General features: G+C 46.5%; 1 protein-coding gene across 1 annotated transcript in view; it reads right to left on the bottom strand.

Moving 5' to 3' along the window:
- Window positions 1–569: 569 nt before the first annotated feature.
- LOC106604256 (uncharacterized) overlaps window positions 570–19,659 on the bottom strand; it is a 29,508-nt gene continuing 10,418 nt past the window's right edge. Inside the window, exons 4-12 of the mRNA XM_045717905.2 lie at window positions 18,320–18,422; window positions 16,977–17,062; window positions 16,533–16,633; window positions 14,432–14,502; window positions 14,108–14,215; window positions 12,924–12,994; window positions 4,698–4,815; window positions 4,122–4,286; window positions 570–3,756 (exon numbers count right to left, since the gene is read on the bottom strand). Of these exons, the coding sequence (XP_045573861.2) occupies window positions 1,714–3,756; window positions 4,122–4,286; window positions 4,698–4,815; window positions 12,924–12,994; window positions 14,108–14,215; window positions 14,432–14,502; window positions 16,533–16,633; window positions 16,977–17,062; window positions 18,320–18,422 (2,866 nt within the window). The 3' untranslated portion in view covers window positions 570–1,713. The remainder of the gene's footprint in view (window positions 3,757–4,121; window positions 4,287–4,697; window positions 4,816–12,923; window positions 12,995–14,107; window positions 14,216–14,431; window positions 14,503–16,532; window positions 16,634–16,976; window positions 17,063–18,319; window positions 18,423–19,659) is intronic.

Here is a 19,659-nt window from a genome sequence, read left to right as displayed (position 1 = left end):
GAAGTCTCGTCACACTGGTAACGAGTCAGCAGCTTGGTTAGTAGAGCAGGACAGCTTTATCTCTGGAGGAGGAAGTCTCGTCACACTGGTAACGAGTCAGCAGCTTGTTTAGTAGAGCAGGACAGCTTTATCTCTGGAGGAGGAAGTCTCGTCACACTGGTAACGAGTCAGCAGCTTGGTTAGTAGAGCTGCTAGTAACCGAAAGGTTGCAAGTTCGAATCCCTGAGCTGACAAGTTACAAATCTGTCATTCTGCCCCTGAACAAGGCAGTTAACCCACTGTTCCTAGGCCATCATTGAAAATAAGAATTTGTTCTTAACTGACTTGCATAGTTAACTAAAGGTTAAATAAAAAATAGTTCACTATAGGTTTCTGATCAAAAGTAGTGCACTATATAGGGCATAGGGTGCATCAGGAGGGTCACAGCAGTACGTGACCCTCCCGATGCTTGGGGAAACTCAGACTGTGGAGGATAGTAACTGCAAGAAAAAACAAATAAGCAGAGCTGTGCGTTGAAGAACACCTGCCTCCGACTTCCTTGTCGTCTTTAAACAGAAAGACACCCTGAGTCTGATTAGCAAATTTATTTTATATGTTATTTACAAATACACACATTGTTGCCATGGATAACAATTCATGCCATTCATTTTAAGATCTTTTTTATATAAACAGCAGCAGAATATTACAGTGAGTATCCTAGCAACATGTCTCCTCTTCACTTGTTAAAGTGCGTCAGAATGAAGAGATGAGGATGATCAATTACCAATAATCAATTCGATATCATACAAATTGCTTGCTGATTGGGCAAACAGATAGCCCAAGGTGAGAAAACAACAAAAGAGAAATTCAATCTATTCACTCTGGGTTTGGACCATGCATCTAATCAAACAGCACAACAGGTGTAGAAATACAGTTCTAAGAATGCACACTCGAAACACTGAGGACTCAGAAATGATTCCCTACATAGTGCACTACTTTTGACAGGAGCTGTATGGGGATCCTGGTCAAAGGTTGTGCACTATATGGGGAATAGGGTGCAATTTGGGATGCAGATGAAGTTAAATAAAATAACCTTTGAAGACGAACACGCCATTTTCAACATACAACCTAAAACGACTGGTCCATGAGAGTGATCTGTTGGAAGACCAAGACACAGAGGAGGCCGCAGTGGCAAATTATTCTAAACATACGATTTTCTTGAACTACAAATGAGGCACCCATTTCAGTAGCTTGACACAGTCCAGGTTGGGTGTGAGGTGGTTAGAGTATCTCATTGAAGTGCCCTGTTGCATGGACAGGACACTAGTGGATGGAGGTAGTGTGTAGAACAGAACACATTTCTATCTACAGTGACAGTACAGCTACTGTCCATATGCAAAACATAGTAAATGTAGAGTAGCGGCAGCCATTTTGTTCGAGTTGCAGTTCTTTGTCATCTTCTTGCCAGACAAGAGCGAGAATGGCAGGTACTTCGTACGTCCTTAATTGCACTTTACAATAAGACAGACCCAAGTGAAAACACCCCATCGATTCTGGACAAGCTGAATAGAGAGTCTGCATGGACCGGTAACTGCCTACCCCTCCAGAACAGAGAGGTCCGATACAATTCACCAAGTCATTTATTGATACCCGCATACATGTACAGTGGAGACAAACATAAACACACCGAGGCATGTGGACAGAAGACTGAAAAAGTGGTATGATCTCCCACGATCACTTCCACATGGGCGAGGAGGCAGGACGGGACATTTTAGGTCCAGGTATCCGTGTTGCTGTGGGGGTTTTGCAGGCAGAGACAGCAGCTCTAGAGGGCTCTGTGCCGGGGCTCGTCTTGGTTGTTTTAGTCCTGGACGCAGCTATAACAGCTGTACGGATGGTTTTAGCTGTAGCAGAGGAGGGGCTGTGTGTGGAGCGGGGCTGAGAGGAGTGTTGGGTCTCAGAGTTGGAGGTGGGGGCGAGACGTTTGGTCACCCTGAGAGGAGAGCCTCTGACAAAGGCTGGCTGGGTGGTAGCTGTACTACTAGTGGTGCTGGTGCTAGAAGTCCTCTCCCTCTCTGGTCCAAGCCCCAGCCCAGCTCTCTCTGATGCCCGGCGGGTCAAGGTGGGTTTCACTGGGGCCTGCTGCTGGTTCTCAACCCCAGCTTGGCTCCTCTCACTCCTGGTGCTACCGCGCCGCTTCACCTCTGTCTGGGTAGTAGTAGGACGTGTGATGGGTGAGGAGCGTATGGAGGCGCTGCGTATGGACGGGGACGCCAGATGAGTGGAACGTGGTGTAGTCTGTAAATTAGGATTTGGAACGGGGCCGGTGGGTGTTTGTGTCTCTGGTTTGGAAAGAAAATGCACCCTATGGATAGCAGTATTGTTCGGTAGACCTGCACGGGGTACCAAGCCCCGCTTAGCCCCTCCTCGGACAACAGGAGACATCCCCCCGCCCCGAGAGTCCTCTTTCCCCATTGGAGACCCAGAACCAGCCCCTGGAGTCTCCGCCTGCTTCGCTTTCCTCCACTTGGAGCAGAGGCTGGGTGGGGCTCTGGAGAGTGTTGTGGTGGGGGTGGGAGGAGGGGATAGGTTGTCGTAGGAACGCAGACCTCGGACCAGGGTGTGGCACTCAAGGGTTTCGCCCACACGTGGGTACGACCTGTCCCTCTCCCTGTCAGGGCTGGAGACCTCTGGGCATTCCTGTGCCCGCTGTGGGCTCAGCTCTGTCAGGCTGGGAGGCAGCCAGCTCTGTTCCACTGGTGTAGAGGAAGATTCGTTTTCCCTCTGCTGGGTTGGTCCGCCCTTAGGTGAAAGCCTCAGCTCCAAGGCACCACCATGTCCTGGTGTGGTCTCATTGGCTCCCTTAGCCTCCTGGGATTGTGATTGGACACCGTCTGGGGTGTCAGTGGCCATGGATGTTTCTGATTGGCTCTCGAAGGGCTGCTGAGTCACCTGAGTGACCGTTGACCCTGTTAGCTGAGCGAGGTCAGGGTCCTGATGCGCTGCGTCTCTGACTGAGGTGTCTGTGTGTTTCGCCTGAGAAACAGGGGTAGGGTCAGTCCCCTCTAGGCCATACCTGTGTCTAAGACCAATGGTATTTCTTCTCACACTGGGGATGGCAGTAGTGGTAGTGGAGGAGTGTCTATAAGGACTGGCCATAGACTTAGTGGTCAGTACACGCTGGTCAGGGCTGGCATCAACTGTCCGTTCATCGTGGGTTTGAGTCACTCGAGCCGTTGGTGCAAGTCGGCTTTCAATGACGTTCGGAAATATTCCATGTTGGGTTTGGGTGACATTGAATCTACGTCCACACTGGGTTTGAGTGATGTTAGAAGTCAGTTCATGTTGCGGTTGTGAGACTTGAGTCTGAGTTGTCCCCTCATGATTTGGTCCCTTAGTCTCCAGGACTGGTTGATGCTGATGGACCAGGGGCTCTGTCCTGGTCTCGGTCCCCAGGGACGGTCTCTCCTGGTTGGGGTAGGTGGGGCAGGGCAGCCCTGGAGATGTCTGAATAGGAGCGGAGGTGTAGTTCTGGAGGTGGTGGGAGTGCCTGCGGTTCTCCTGGGTTCTAAGGCTGCGCCGGCTCCAGGTGTGGCTCAGGTTCTCAAGGGTTTTCTCTAGGTCATTCTGGTTCTCCTGGGTTCCCGGTGGTGACACCCGACCCGTAACCACAGCCAGGTCCAGGTCCAGCCCTGTACACACGGCCACGGAGCGACGCTTCTCCACCATCTCACGCTCCATCCGTTTCTGCTCCTTCTGTTCCCGCTCAGCATTTTCCTGAGGGAGAACAGGACGAGTTCAATGAGTTTCAGGTAAAAGAAGAAACATCAAGTATACATTTATCAGCACAGCATCTATGCCTCTATCTTCTGTCTTTTTCTCCTCTGTCTACATCTATATCTACGGTATCCATCCCACTACCTCATATTGCTGTCATGCAGAGGGTCATCAATATCTGCCCAAGTTGCAAAGTCGGTTGCCCAACCTAGTCCTGCAAATTATCTTCTTAAAATCCTATTTTAAAATCCAACCCTAACCTTGAATTACAACCAAATGGCATTTTCTTTTTTTTCGTACATTTTTACAATATGTACATAGTGGGAACCCATGCAGACAGCTTGATGTAAAGCAGTCGGTCTCACCTGTACGGCTCTTTGGAAGCGAAGGCAGAATGAGTGGAAGACCCTGCAGGCCTCCTCCAGTTTAAAAGTGCTGTCATCCTCACAGAAGAACTGGACCAGAGCCTGACTGGACATCCTCATCCCCTCCACCTCATCCTCTGCTTCCTTCAGACGCTCCTCTGCCACCTAGAGAGAGAAAGAGAGAGAAAGAGAGAGAGATGGAGAGGAGAGATGGAGAGGAGAGATGGAGATGGAGAGAGAGAGAGCAAGAGAGAGAGAGAGAGCGAGAGAGAGAGCGAGAGAGATGGAGAGCGAGAGAGATGGAGAGGAGAGGAGAGAGCAAGAGAGAGAGAGAGCGAGAGAGCGAGAGATAGCAAGATTAGACTGACTGTTGTGTATTTTGACCAAGAAGGAAGAATATGGAGGGAAGAGACTCAGGGTTAACCAAAGCCATGTGAGTTTCAGTTTTGTTCTTTGTGAGTTCATAAATTCTCACTTCACTAGACACCATAGATGTGCTGTAGATCTAGAATGATATATTTTCTAGATCAGTGTGTGTTCTAAATCCATGTTCTAGAATCTAGTTCAGGTCCGTACCTCCAGGAAAGGCTGTGTGAGCTGCTGGATCTCTGCCTCCGTCTGGACACTGATCCTCAGGGATGCCACATGCATGTGGAGCCTGGAGAGATCCTCTACTACCGACTCCTCACACAACCTATAGGAAGACGGAGACAAGAGAGATGCATCACTTTACATTACTTTAAAGGTGGACTCAGCAATATGAGATAGATGCAGAAAGTAAACAGCATAGTGGGTCAATTACCATAACAACTAAGAGTGTGAACAGCATGAAGGAAACCCATACACATGCATAGAAACTGTGTGATACTGTGTGTTCTATCTCGCTCATCTCAATATCTCCCGTGCTGCTCGTGGCAACGTCATTTTGCAGAGTCTACCTTCATAGATGATAGTAAAGTGATCGCTGTGAGTTTCTGTGACCAAAAGTTGGCCAAAATATACGACTCTGGATAAAACCATGGGTTTTTAAACCACAACCCAACCGGTTGCTGCGATCCGTGAGAGACTAGCGTGCGGCAAATCAAACCATATGGGAATCTTTGTTGTAGAAGATGCTGTTACTTAGATTATAACTCAAAGCTGTTCCCAAGCTGTGACCTACATCAAGCTGTTATTTTCCTCTAACAGATAATGTAATACATCCAACATTTCCCCTTTGGCTCTGCCCCAGCAGGCTGTCGCTCATTACTAGGTCCTGACTGACTTACAGTAAACATGCTTATAGAGAAGGACATTCAACAAGCACAGCACTGATCAGCAACAATGACTGATGCATCAGTATCATGGCGCCGGAGAAGATAGCTGACGTTTTACGTGCTCCTAACTGAATGTGTTTTTTTGTTTCATAACTTATTTTTTTTACTAACAGGCCCAAATCCCCGTCCTTTGCGTGAAGAGAAGACGGAGGAAAAGAGGACAGAGTTCGGGCTACCTTCTGAGAATTCGTAGGCGATCAAAAATACCCCCACTGCCTTCCGTTCTATTAGCTAACCTGCAATCATTGGAAAATAAAATCGACGACCTACGAGGAAGATTATACTACCAAGAGGACGTTAAAAATGAAAATCTTATTCTTCACGGAGTCGTGGCTGAACAACGACATTATCAACATACAGCTGGCTGGTTATACGCTGTATCGGCAGGATAGAACAGCGGCGTCTGGTAAGACATGGCGGCGGACTATGTATATTTGTAAACAACAGCTGGTGCACGATATCTAAGGAAGTCTCGAGGTGTTGCTCGCCTGAGGTAGAGTATCTCATGATAAGCTGAAGACCACACTATCTACCTAGAGAGTTTTCATCTGTATTTTTCGTAGCTGTCTACAGACCACCACAGACCGATGCTGGCACTAAGACCGCACTCAATGAGCTGTATTCCGCCATAAGCAAACAGGAAAACACTCATCCAGAGACGCTCCTAGTGGCTGGGGACTTTAATGCAGGGAAACAAATCAGTTTCACCAAATTTCTATGAGCATGCTAAATGGGCAACCAGAGCGAAAACAAACTCCAGACCACCTTTACTCCACACACAGAGACGCGTACAAAGATCTCCCTCACCCTCCATTTGGCAAATCTGATCATAATTCTATCCTCCTGGTTCCTGCTTACAAGCAAAAATGAAAGCAGGAAACACCAGTGACTCGGTCAATAAAAAAGTGGTCAGATGAAGCAGATGCTAAGCTACAGGACTGTTTTTCTAGCACAGACTGGAATATGTTCCGGGATTCTACCGATGGCATTGAGGAATACACCACATCAGTCATTGGCTTAATAAGTGCACAGTGACCGTACGTACATACCCCAACTAGAAGCCATGGATTACAGGCAACATCCGCATCGAGCTAAAGGCTAGAGCTGCTGCTTTCAAGGAGTGGGGGCTCTAATCCGGAAGCTTATAAGAAATACCGCTATGCCCTCCGACAAACCATCAAACAGGCAAAGCTTCAATACAGGACTAAAATAGAATTGTACTCCACCGGCTCCGATGCTCGTCGGATGTGGCAGGGCTTGCAAACCATTACATACAAAGGGAAGCACCGCCGAGAGCTGCCCAGTGACACAAGCCTACCAGACGAGCTAAACTACTTCTATGCTCGTTTTGAGGCAAATAACACTGAAACATGCATGAGAGCACCAGCTGTTCTGGACAACTGTGTGATCACGCTCTCTGCAGCCGATGTGAGTAAGACCTTTAAACAGGTCAACATTCACAAGGCCGCAGGGCCAGCCAGATTACCAGGATGTGCACTGCGAGCATGCTCTGACCAACTGGCAAGTGTCTTCACTGAAATGTTCAAACTCTCCCTGTCCGAGTCTGTAATAATAACATGTTTTAAGCAGACCACCATAGTGCCTGTGCCCAAGAACACTTAGGTAACATGCCTAAATGACTACCAACACATAGCACTCACGTCTGTAGCCATGAAGTGCTTTGAAAGGCTGGTCATGGCTCACAACACCATTATCCTAGAAACCCTAGACCCTCTCCAATTTGCACACTGTCCTTTCCCACCTGGACAAAAGGAACACCAATGTGAGAATGCTATTCATTGACTACTGCTCAGTGTTCAACACCATAGTGCCCTCAAAGCTCATCAAAAAGCTAATGACCCTGGGACTAAACACCTCCCTCTGCAACTGGATTCTGGTCTTCCTGACGGGCCGCCCCCAGGTGGTAAGGGTAGGTAACAACACATCCACCATGCTGATCCTCAACACAGGGGCCCCTCAGGGCTGCATGCTCAGTCCCCTCCTGAATTCTCAGTTCACTCATGACTGCACGGCCAGGCACGACTCCAACGCCACCATTAAGTTTGCCGATGACACAACAGTGGTAGGCCTGATCACCGACAATGATGAGACAACCTATAGGGAGGAGGTCAGAGACCTGGCCGTTTGGTGCCAGGACAACAACCTCTCCCTCAACATGATCAAGACAAAGGAGATGATTGATTGATTACAGGAAAAGGAGGACTGAGCACGCCCCCATTCTCATCGACGGGGCTGCAGTGGAACAGGTTGAGAGCTTCAAGTTCCTTGGTGTCCACATCACCAACAAACTAACATGGGTCCAAGCACACCAAGACAGTTGTGAAGAGGGCACGACAAAACCTATTCCCCCTCAGGAGACTGAAAAGACTTGGCATGGGCCCTCAGAACCTCAAAAGGTTCTACAGCTGCACCATCGAGAGTATCCTGACTGGTTGCATCACTGCCTGTTATGGCAGCTGCTCGGCCTCCCACCGCAAGGCACTACAGAGGGTAGTGCGTACGGCCCAGTACATCACAAGCTTCCTGCCATCCAGGACCTCTACACCAGGAGGTGTCAGAGGAAGGCCCTAAAAATTGTCAAAGACTCAAGCCACCCTAGTCATAGACTGTTCTCTCTGCTACCACATGGCAAGCTGTACCGGAGCGTCTAGGTCCAAGAGGCTTCAAAACAGCTTCTACCCCCAAGCCATAAGACTCCTGAACATCTAATCAAATGTCTATCTAATCAAATGACCCAGAGTATTTGCATTGCCCCCTTACCCCCTCTTTCACACCGCTGCTACTCTGTTATTATTTATGCATAGTCACATTAATAACTCCACCTACATGTAGGCCCATGGCTCTGTACTTGGTCCCCTCCTATTCACTATTTATATAAATAATTTTGACAAAAATTTGCTAAATGTGCAACTTCACTTTTATGCTGATGATACTGTTATTTATTGTTGTGCCTTGTCTCTCACAAAAGGTTTCCAGAGCTTGCAGACTGCTTTTTATACTGTTCAACATACAGTTGAAGTCAGAAGTTTGCATACACCTTAGCCAAATACATTTAAACTCAGTTTTTCACAATTCCTGACATTTAATCCTAGTAAAAATTCACTGTCTTAGGTCAGGTTCAGCACTTTATTTTAAGAATGTGAAATGTCAGAATAATAGTAGAGAGAATGATTTATTTCAGCTTTTATTTCTTTCATCACATTCCCAGTGGGTCAGAAGTTTACATACACTCAATTAGCATTGAGTAGCATTGCCTTTAAATTGTTTAACTTGGGTCAAACATTTCAGGTAGCCTTCCACAAGCTTCCCACACAATAAGTTGGGTGAATTTTGGCCCATTCCTCCTGACAGAGCTGGTGTAACTGAGTCAGGTTTGTAGGCCTTGCTCGCACACACTTTTTCAGTTCTGGCCAAAAATGTTCTACAGGATTGAGGTCAGGGCTTTGTGATGGCCACTCCAATACCTTGACTTTGTTGTCCTTAAGCTATTTTGCCCCAACTTTGAAAGTATGCTTGGGGTAATTGTCCATTTGGAAGACCCATTTGCGACCAAGCTTTAACTTCCTGACTGATGTCTTGAGATGTTGCTTCAATATATCCACATAATTTTCCGTCCTCATGATGCTATCTATTTTGTGAAGTGCACCAGTCCCTCCTGCAGCAAAGCACCCCCACAACATGACGCTGCCACCCCCGTGCTTCACAGTTGGGATGGTGTTCTTCGGCTTGCAAGCCTCCCCCTTTTTCCTCCAATCTAAACGATGGCCAAACAGTTCTATTTTTGTTTCATAAAACCAGAGGACATTTCTCCAAAAAGTACGATCTTTGTTTAAATGACAATTTTCCTGGAATTTTCCAAGCTGTTTAAAGGCACAGTCAACTTACTGTATGTAAACTTCTGACCCACTGGAATTGTGGTACAGTGAATTAGAAGTGAAATAATCTGTCTGTAAACAATTGTTGGAAAAATGACTTGTGTCATGCACAAAGTAGATGTCCTAACCGACTTGCCAAAACTATAGTTTGTTAACAAGAAATGTGTAGAGTGGTTGAAAAAACGAGTTTTAATGACCCTAAGTGTATGTAAACTTCCGACTTAACTGTACCTTGCGTCAACTGAAGCTTATCCTCAATACTGACAAAACTAAACAAATGGTGCTTTCTAAAGCAAGAAATAGACATCTGAACCTTTCCCCTAATACTACCTGCCAGGGCAATGAGATTGAGACTATAACCTCATAAATATCTTGGAATTTTAATTGATGACGGCCTCTTTTAAATTACATATTCAACAACTTACAAAAACATTTAAGCTGAAGTTGGGATTTTATTTCAGGAATAAGGCCTGTTTTTCTTTTGAAGCCAGAAGGAGGCTAGAATCAGCTACATTTATGCCTTTACTAGACTACAGGGATATTTTATATATGAATGCAGTGTTTGAGATCAATTGACACCCTTTACCACTGAGATTTATTTTGAACTGCAAAACCCTTATGCACCACTGCACTTTATATACAAGGGTTGGCTGGCCTTCTCTAGTCAATCGTAGGATCAGTCACTTTTATTTACAAAGCCATTTTGGGTTTACTACCATAATTCGTTCGCAGGACTTTATCCTGCTAACTGTTTCAAATGTCCGAACTGAATTTGGTAAAAGGGCTTTTATGTACTCTGCGCCGTCAGCTTGGAACGCCTTACAAAAAACCTTTAAACTGGAAGAACCTGTCCCGATTGGTGTTTAAATCATTGATGAAGGATTTTGAGGCTGATTCCCTGACCTGTCAATGTTTTAATTTGCTGTTTTATGATTTTGTTATACTCTTGTGAATTCTATGTTTTTTACTAGATTACCTGTAGTTTTTCATGTTGTCTGTCTGTAATTGTGTAATGACTTGCTGCTGCCTATCTTGGCCAGGACGCTCTTGAGAAAAAGATTTTAAATCTCAATGAGCGCTTCCTGGTTAAATAAAGGTTAAATAAAATAAAAAATAAAAACATATTACCTCAATTACCGACTAACTGGTGCCCCCGCACATTGACTCTGTACCGGTACCCCCTGTATATAGCCTCGCTATTGTTATTTTACTGCTGCTCTTAAATTACTTATTCCTTTTATTTCTTATTCTTATTCCTATTTTTTTTAAGCTGCATTGTTTGTTTAGGAGCATATAAGTAAGCATTTCACTGTAAGGTCTACACCTGTTGTATTCGGCGCATGTGACTAATAACATTTGATTTGATTGGCTGAGAGAAATTGATGATAAAAAGATTGTGGGGGCTGTTTTGTTAGACTTCAGTGTGGCCTTTCACATTGTCGATCATAGTCTGCTGCTGGCCAAACTTGTGTTATGGCTTTACACCCCCTGCTATATTGTGGATAAAGAGTTACCCGTCTAACAGAACACCGGTGTTCTTTAATGATAGCCTCTCCAACATAATCCAAGTAGAATCAGGAATTCCCCAAGGCAGCTATCTAGGCCCATTACATTTTTCAATCTTTAATAATGAATTGCCACTGGCTTTGAGTAAAGTGTGTCTATGTATGCGGGTGACTCAACACTATACATGTCAGCTACTACAGCGACTGAAATGACTATAACACTCAACAAAGAGTTGCAGTTAGTTTCATAGTGGGTGGCAAGGAATAGGTTAGTCCTAAATATTTGTAAAACTAAAAGCATTGTATTTTGGACAAATCATTCACTAAACCCTAAACCTCAACTACGTCTCATAATGACTAATGTGGAAATTGAGCAAGTTGAGGTGACTAAACTGCTTGGAGTTAAACTGTCATGGTCAAAACATATTGATACAAAAGTAGCTAAGATGGGGAGAAGTCTGTCCATGGTAAGGTGTTGCTCTACCTTCTTGACAGCACTATCAACAAGGCAGGTCCTACAGGCCCTAGTTTTGTCGCACCTGGACTACTGTTCAGTCGTGTGGTCAGGTGCCACAAAAAAGGACTTAGGAAAATTGCAATTGGTTCAGAACAGGGCAGCACGGCTAGCCCTTGGATGTACACAGAGAGCAAACATTAATAATATGCATGTCTCTGCTGGCTCAAAGTGGAGGAGAGATTGACTTCATCAATACTTGTATTTATGATAGGTATTGACATGTTGAATGCACCGAGCTGTCTGTCTGAACTATAGGCACACAGCTCAGACACCCATGCATACCCCACAAGACATGCCATAAGAGGTCTCTTCACAGTCCCCAAGTCCAGAACAGACTATAGAAGGCACACAGTACTAAATAGAGCCATGACTACATGGAACTCTATTCCAAATCAAGTAACTCATGCAAGCAGTAAAAAACAGATGAAAACAAAACACCTTATGGAACAGCGGGGACTGTGAAGCAACAAACATAGGCACAGACACATGCATACAAACACATGATAACATACACACTATACACACACGTACACATGGATTTTGTACTGTATATATGTGGTAGTAGAGTAGGGGCCAGAGGGAACACAGTCTGAATGTATTGTACTGTTTTTAAAATGGTATTAACTGCCTTAATTTTGCTGGACCCCAGATAGCAGCTAATGGGAATCCATAATAAATACAGACACCGATACTCACAGAGTAACTGACAGTAAGAGTGTTTCCCAAATGGCACCCTATTCCCTATATAGTGCACTATATCTAGAGCTCTGGTCAAAAGTAGTGCACTATATAGAGAATAGGGTGCCACTTGGGACTCAATCTAAGGGTCCTACATAGCTAACCAAACCCAACACCCCAACAGAGCCGTGATATTGAAACAGACATGTTGCTCATGACAAGGGGATAGCTGTATGACTAACAGCTGGACAGAACCGTAACACAATACAGTCCAGTTGGAACTGGTCTTAAAGCAGCTTTGTGGGATGTATTTTGTGTGGGGCGTAGTGTGTGTGTGTGTGTGTGTGTGTGTGTGTGTGTGTGTGTGTGTGTGTGTGTGTGTGTGTGTGTGTGTGTGTGTGTGTGTGTGTGTGTGTGTGTGTGTGTGTGTGTGTGTGTGTGTGTGTATAGCCTGCGGATCTCATATGGTCCCCAGAAGCATCCAAAACACCACGGGCCATGTTCAAACACTTCCTTCCTTCTTTCCTCCGTTTAATTCATTCAGTCATTACAGATCTGCTGGATTGGTTAAAAGCAATGAAGTGAAAATCTTGCTTTATATGCAGATCAAGCAAATATCTGTTTTTGCCCCGAGGTAGATTTTCAAACTATTAGAACTGGGGCGCGTTCAGCGGGGCAATGTTTTGGAACGTTCGGATAGAAATATGTAATATAGAAGAAACATGCCTCTCTGACATGTAGAACAAGGAATCATGTTGGCTCTATTCGTGGCATTTCTATTTGCAAAGTTTGACAGCGTTTGGCAACTGAACGTTGCCCAGTCCCCTATGAGGAAGGAAGGAGGGCATTTCTAATCTTGGGAGGGATCTGTATTATTGGCTCTTACTGACCTGGAGGCGGGGCCGACGTGTCCTAGTTGGCCGGGAAACGACAGTAAACTCTGGTCCTTTTTCACCGCTTCCTGTGGAGACAGAGACAGAGCTGATCCAGCTATTGTTTCACACAGTGAGCCGTCATAATTCTGGATGAATCATTGCATTGTGTCACGATTCAGTGTGTTGATGTGGTTATTGTGAATTCATGGTTGGTCAAATACAACAAATACCCAACACATAGTTTGAAAGAGATTTTGAAGACCTGTTTTATCTGTGCCAGTTGAACAATTTAGCTAAATAAGAAAAAGTGTGTAGTTTTTGTAAAGGAAACTAAATGAGCAGTCTGTCAGATGGTTGTTAGTCTTCAATAAAAGAGAAGTCTGGGATGAATGAATAGATCTAGAGAGAGTTCATTTAGATGTGTGCCATATTACTGCTATAGCTATAAGTAGGTCTTGACTGAAAGATAAACTAAAGTCAAGCACTTCAAGGGTCACTGAGTGTACAAAACATGATGAACCACTGCTCTTTCCATGACAGACCGACCAGGTGAAAGCTATGATCCCTTATTGATGTCGCTTGTTAAATCTACTTCAAATCAGTGTAGATGAAGGGGAGGAGACAATTGAGATATGGATTGTGTATGTTTGCCATTCAGAGGGTGAATGGGAAAGACAAAATCTTTAAGTGCCTTTGAACGGAGTATGGTAGTAGGTCCCAGGCGCAACGATGTGTGTCATGAACTGCAATGCTGCTGGGTTTTTCACGCTCAAGAGTTTCCCGTGTGTATCAAGAATGGTTCACCACCCGAAGGACATCCAGCCAACTTGACACAACTGTGGGAAGCATTGGAGTCAACATGGGCCAGTATCCCTGTGGAACGCTATCAACACCTTGTAAAATCCATGCCCTGACAAATCCAGGCTGTTCTGAGGGCAAAAAGGTCGGGGTGCAACTCAATATTAGGAAGGTGTATATTTGACGACATCAGGGCGAGGGGTGCTGAAGTACAGTAGGATCAGTTTTGCATTCTAGATGATAATGAATACAGCTACAGTATATGGGTAAAGGATACCTGATCCTAGATCAGGTCTTACCATGGCCACGAAGTACAGGAGGATCAGTTTTGCATTGTAGATGATAATGAATACAGCTACAATATATGGGTAAAGGATACCTGATCCTAGATCAGGTCTTACCATGGCCACGAAGTGCAGGAGGTTCATGCCTGGCTTGTTGGCTTTAGTGTCGGCCAGCTTGAGCAGGGATGGGATTCGGAACCCTGCTGCATTGCCTGCGTACCCACCCTGAGGTCAAATACAGTAGGTCAGTGAAAAGAGGTCACAAACAAACCTGACATCTTAAACAAACACATTACAAAACCCAGATGCCGCCAGAATGAGGCTCTGGAACACACCCCAGTCCTAAACCAGCAGCATTGTGCACACAGATAAAGGACAGCTCTCTCTTTCATCTGAAAGGTAAAAAGAAAGGAGGAGAAGAAAGGAAACATGAATACTCACAGCGTTCATGTAGTTTCCTGCCTTCAGAACCAGACGGAGGATGGAGTGCAGCTCAGGACAGCTCAACAGCTCTGAGAGAGAAAGAGAGAGAGAGAGACACCGAGAGAGCGAGAGAGAGACACACAGAGAGAGAGAGAGAGAGAGAGAGAGAGAGAGAGAGAGAGAGAGAGAGAGAGAGAGAGAGAGAGACACAGAGAGAGAGAGAGACAGAGAGAGAGAGAGAGAGAGACAGACAGCGAGAGAGAGAGAGAGAGAGAGACACAGAGAGAGAGAGAGAGAGAGAGACACACCGAGAGAGCGAGAGAGAGACACACACACAGAGAGAGAGAGACACAGAGAGAGAGAGAGAGAGAGACACATTGGAAAGAATTAACAAAAGAATCTGAGCAAACAAAAATCTCTAAACAGAGAGTACACAGTGGCAGAATACCTGACTACTGTGACTGACACAAATTTAAGAAAATCCTTGACTACGTACAGACTCAGTGAGCATAGCCTTGCTATTGAGAAAGGTCACCGAAGGCAGACCTGGCTCTCAAGAGAAGACAGGCTATGTGCACACTACCCACAAAACGAGGTGGAAACTGAGCTGCACTTCCTAACCTCCTGCTAAATGTATGACCATATTAGAGACACATATTTCCCTCAGATTACACAAACCCACAAAGAATTCAAAAACAAACCCGATTTTGATAAACTCCCAGATCTACTGGGTGAAATACCAAAGTGTGCCATCACAGCAGTAAGATTTGTGACCTGTTGCCACAAGAAAAGGTCAGCCAGTGAAGAACAAACATCATTGTAAATACAACCCATATTTATGTTGATTTATTTTCCCTTTTGTACTTTAACCATTTGTACATCATTACAACACTGTATATATACACACGATATGACATTTGTAATGTCTTTATTCTTTTGGAACTTGTAATGTTTACAGTTCATTTTTATTGTTTATTTCACTTTTGTGTATTATCTACTTCACTTGCTTTGGCAATGTTAATATGTATGTTTCCCATGCTAATAAAGCCCCTTGAATTGAATTGAGAGAGACAGACAGACAGACCAAGAGAGAGAGAGACCGAGAGAGACAGACCGAGAGAGAGACAGAGAAAGATCGAGACAGACCGAGAGAGAGACAGAGAAAGATCGAGACAGAACGAGAGAGAGACAGACCGAGAGAGACAGAGAAAGATCGAGACAGAACGAGAGAGAGACAGACCGAGAGACAGAGAAAGATCGAGACAGAACGAGAGACCGATAGACAGACAGTCAGACAGACAGACAGACAGACAGACAGACAGACAGACAGACAGACAGACAGACAGACAGACCGAGACAGACCGAGACAGACCGAGACAGACAGACCGAGACAGACAGACCGAGACAGACAGACCGAGACAGACCGAGACAGACCGAGACAGACAGACCGAGACAGACCGAGACAGACAGACCGAGACAGACCGAGACAGACAGACCGAGACAGACCGAGACAGACAGACCGAGACAGACAGACCGAGACAGACAGACCGAGACAGACAGACCGAGACAGACAGACCGAGACAGACAGACCGAGACAGACAGACCGAGACAGACAGACAGACAGACAGACAGACAGACCGAGAGAAAGAGACAGACAGACAGACCGAGAGAAAGAGACAGACAGACAGACTGACCAAGAGAGAGAGAGAGACAGACAGACAGACCGAGAGAAAGAGACAGACAGACAGACCGAGAGAAAGAGACAGACAGACAGACTGACCAAGAGAGAGACAGACAGACAGACCGACCGAGAGAGACAGACAGACCGAGAGAGAGACAGACAGACCGAGAGAGAGACCGAAAGAGAGAAACCGAGTGAGAGAAACCAAGAGAAAGAGAGACAGACCGAGAGAAAGACAGACCGAGAGAGAGAGAGAGAGAGAGAGAGAGAGAGAGAGAGAGACAGAGAGAGACAGAGAGAGACAGAGAGAGACAGAGAGAGACAGAGAGACCTTTGGCCAGATCCCTATGGAACCTGGTCAACAGTAGTACACTATATAGGGAATAAGGTGCCATTTGGGATGAACCCTTAACTATAAAGGCCCTGCTGATGGTTTACCTCTGGCCGCCTCCCTCAGACATCTGGCCGCCAAACAGAGAGAGGTCACGGCAGGGTCAAACTCCTCTTGTAGGATCATGGCATCCAGACGCAGACGAAAGCTAATGGGGAAGAAAATGGGAGGAGAGAAGGGATGAGGGGAGGAGAGGATGAGGGGAGGAGAGGATGAGGGGAGGAGGTGGTAGAGGAGAGAAGAGGAGGATGGAAGTGGTTAGAGCCTTATTGATCCTCAGAGACACACACATCAGCACAGAGTGGAAAGCTAGTGAATCAACCAGTAGTGTGTGGAGGGAGGGGGTCACTGCAAAACGAGGAGATAGACAGTCACCCTGAGAAAAGCAGATCAATTGGAATATTTTGCACCATAGTTAGAAATTCAGGATCAGGGTTTGTAATGGTTGTAAAACATGAGGTGCTGAAAGTTCTAGGGGTTGTGTGGTATACCTTGGGACTTCCACTAGCAGAATCATGAAGAGGTCAGGTTCCCCAAGCCCACTGCGTTCTGCCTTGAACCTCTTCAGACGAGCCTCCTGTGAAAATACCCAGATGGACAGCATAGAGACGTTATCACTCAGTTCTGTTCATATCTACAAGCCTCATTGCTTTTATTGGGAATTCCACACAGGTTTAGAATCTCCAGAAATAATATTTAGAATTCAGAGCTTTGATTGAGCCCAGTGGTAAAACCCACCATCACCCAGGGTGAGCCCAGTGGTAAAACCCACCATCACCCAGGGTGAGCCCAGTGGTAACACCCACCATCACCCAGGGTGAGTCCAGTGGTAAACCCACCATCACCCAGGGTGAGTCCAGTGGTAAAACCCACCATCACCCAGGGTGAGTCCAGTGGTAAAACCCACCATCACCCAGGGTGAGTCCAGTGGTAAAACCCACCATCACCCAGGGTGAGTCCAGTGGTAAAACCCACCATCACCCAGGGTGAGTCCAGTGGTAAAACCCACCATCACCCAGGGTGAGTCCAGTGGTAAAACCCCTCCATCACCCAGGGTGAGTCCAGTGGTAAAACCCACCATCACCCAGGGTGAGTCCAGTGGTAAAACCCACCATCACCCAGGGTGAGTCCAGTGGTAAAACCCACCATCACCCAGGGTGAGTCCAGTGATAAAACCCACCATCACCCAGGGTGAGCCCAGTGGTAACACCCACCATCACCCAGGGTGAGTCCAGTGGTAAAACCCCCATCACCCAGGATGAGTCCAGTGGTAAAAACTCCATCACCCAGGGTGAGTCCAGTGGTAAAACCCACCATCACCCAGGGTGAGTCCAGTGGTAAAACCCACCATCACCCAGGGTGAGTCCAGTGGTAACACCCACCATCACCCAGGGTGAGTCCAGTGGTAAAACACACCATCACCCAGGGTGAGTCCAGTGGTAAAACCCACCATCACCCAGGGTGAGTCCAGTGGTAAAACCCACCATCACCCAGGGTGAGTCCAGTGGTAACACCCACCATCACCCAGGGTGAGTCCAGTGGTAACACCCACCATCACCCAGGGTGAGTCCAGTGGTAACACCCACCATCACCCAGGATGATTCTTATGACTGTTATATTCTTATAACCATGTCCATATACAACACGTGCAGTCATCGGCAACATCTTTTACAACATGTATTGTCAGTAAGAATTTCTCAACGATGATGTAATGGCAAACTGTTGATCAGGATAATGAGAACCAGATGATGAGGGGTGGGGGGCTACAGGCTAGTCAGCGTTGTTGCAGTAGGAGCTACGGTGTGTCGGAGAGGACACAGAGCAGAGTCTTTACCTCGTCTGCGTCAGGCAGAAGTTTGCAGAGCTCAGACAATTTCTCGGCCCCGTAGCGGGTCCCAACCCCCTGCCGGATATCCTCAACTATGTCCTGGACAGCCCTGTGGAAACATGACAACACACATCAGCTCTATGGATGACTTCTCACACACACACACACACACACACACACACACACACACCCTCAAACGCAGCTGCACTGTCTGCAGGGTTTAGGGAAATGTGGTTTTAGCCACAGAGGATGGAAGTTACTGATATACTGAGGTGATTCAAGATAACACTAATTATTTAAAAATGAAGAAAAGAGGGGTATCATGCAGGGGTCTGGAATGGTGGAAGGGGTATCATGCAGGGGTCTGGAATGGTGGAAGGGGTATCATGCAGGGGTCTAGAATGGTGGAAGGGGTATCATGCAGGGGTCTGGAATGGTGGAAGGGGTATCATGCAGGGGTCTAGAATGGTGGAAGGGGTATCATGCAGGGGTCTAGAATGGTGGAAGGGGTATCATGCAGGGGTCTAGAATGGTGGAAGGGGTATCATGCAGGGGTCTAGAATGGTGGAAGGGGTATCATGCAGGGGTCTAGAATGGTGGAAGGGGTATCATGCAGGGGTCTAGAATGGTGGAAGGGGTATCATGCAGGGGTCTAGAATGGTGGAAGGGGTATCATGCAGGGGTCTAGAATGGTGGAAGGGGTATCATGCAGGGGTCTGGAATGGTGGAAGGGGTATCATGCAGGGGTCTAGAATGGTGGAAGGGGTATCATGCAGGGGTCTAGAATGGTGGAAGGGGTATCATGCAGGGGTCTAGAATGGTGGAAGGGGTATCATGCAGGGGTCTAGAATGGTGGAAGGGGTATCATGCAGGGGTCTAGAATGGTGGAAGGGGTACCATGCAGGGGTCTAGAATGGTGGAAGGGGTATCATGCAGGGGTCTGGAATGGTGGAAGGGGTATCATGCAGGGGTCTAGAATGGTGGAAGGGGTATCATGCAGGGGTCTAGAATGGTGGAAGGGGTATCATGCAGGGGTCTAGAATGGTGGAAGGGGTATCATGCAGGGGTCTAGAATGGTGGAAGGGGTATCATGCAGGGGTCTAGAATGGTGGAAGGGGTATCATGCAGGGGTCTAGAATGGTGGAAGGGGTATCATGCAGGGGTCTAGAATGGTGGAAGGGGTATCATGCAGGGGTCTAGAATGGTGGAAGGGGTATCATGCAGGGGTCTGGAATGGTGGAAGGGGTATCATGCAGGGGTCTAGAATGGTGGAAGGGGTATCATGCAGGGGTCTAGAATGGTGGAAGGGGTATCATGCAGGGGTCTAGAATGGTGGAAGGGGTATC

Source organism: Salmo salar, chromosome 05 (assembly GCF_965601325.2).
Source record: "Salmo salar chromosome 05, fSalSal1, whole genome shotgun sequence".
Taxonomy (NCBI): domain Eukaryota; kingdom Metazoa; phylum Chordata; class Actinopteri; order Salmoniformes; family Salmonidae; genus Salmo; species Salmo salar.
This window is presented reverse-complemented; position numbering and strand designations above follow the sequence as displayed.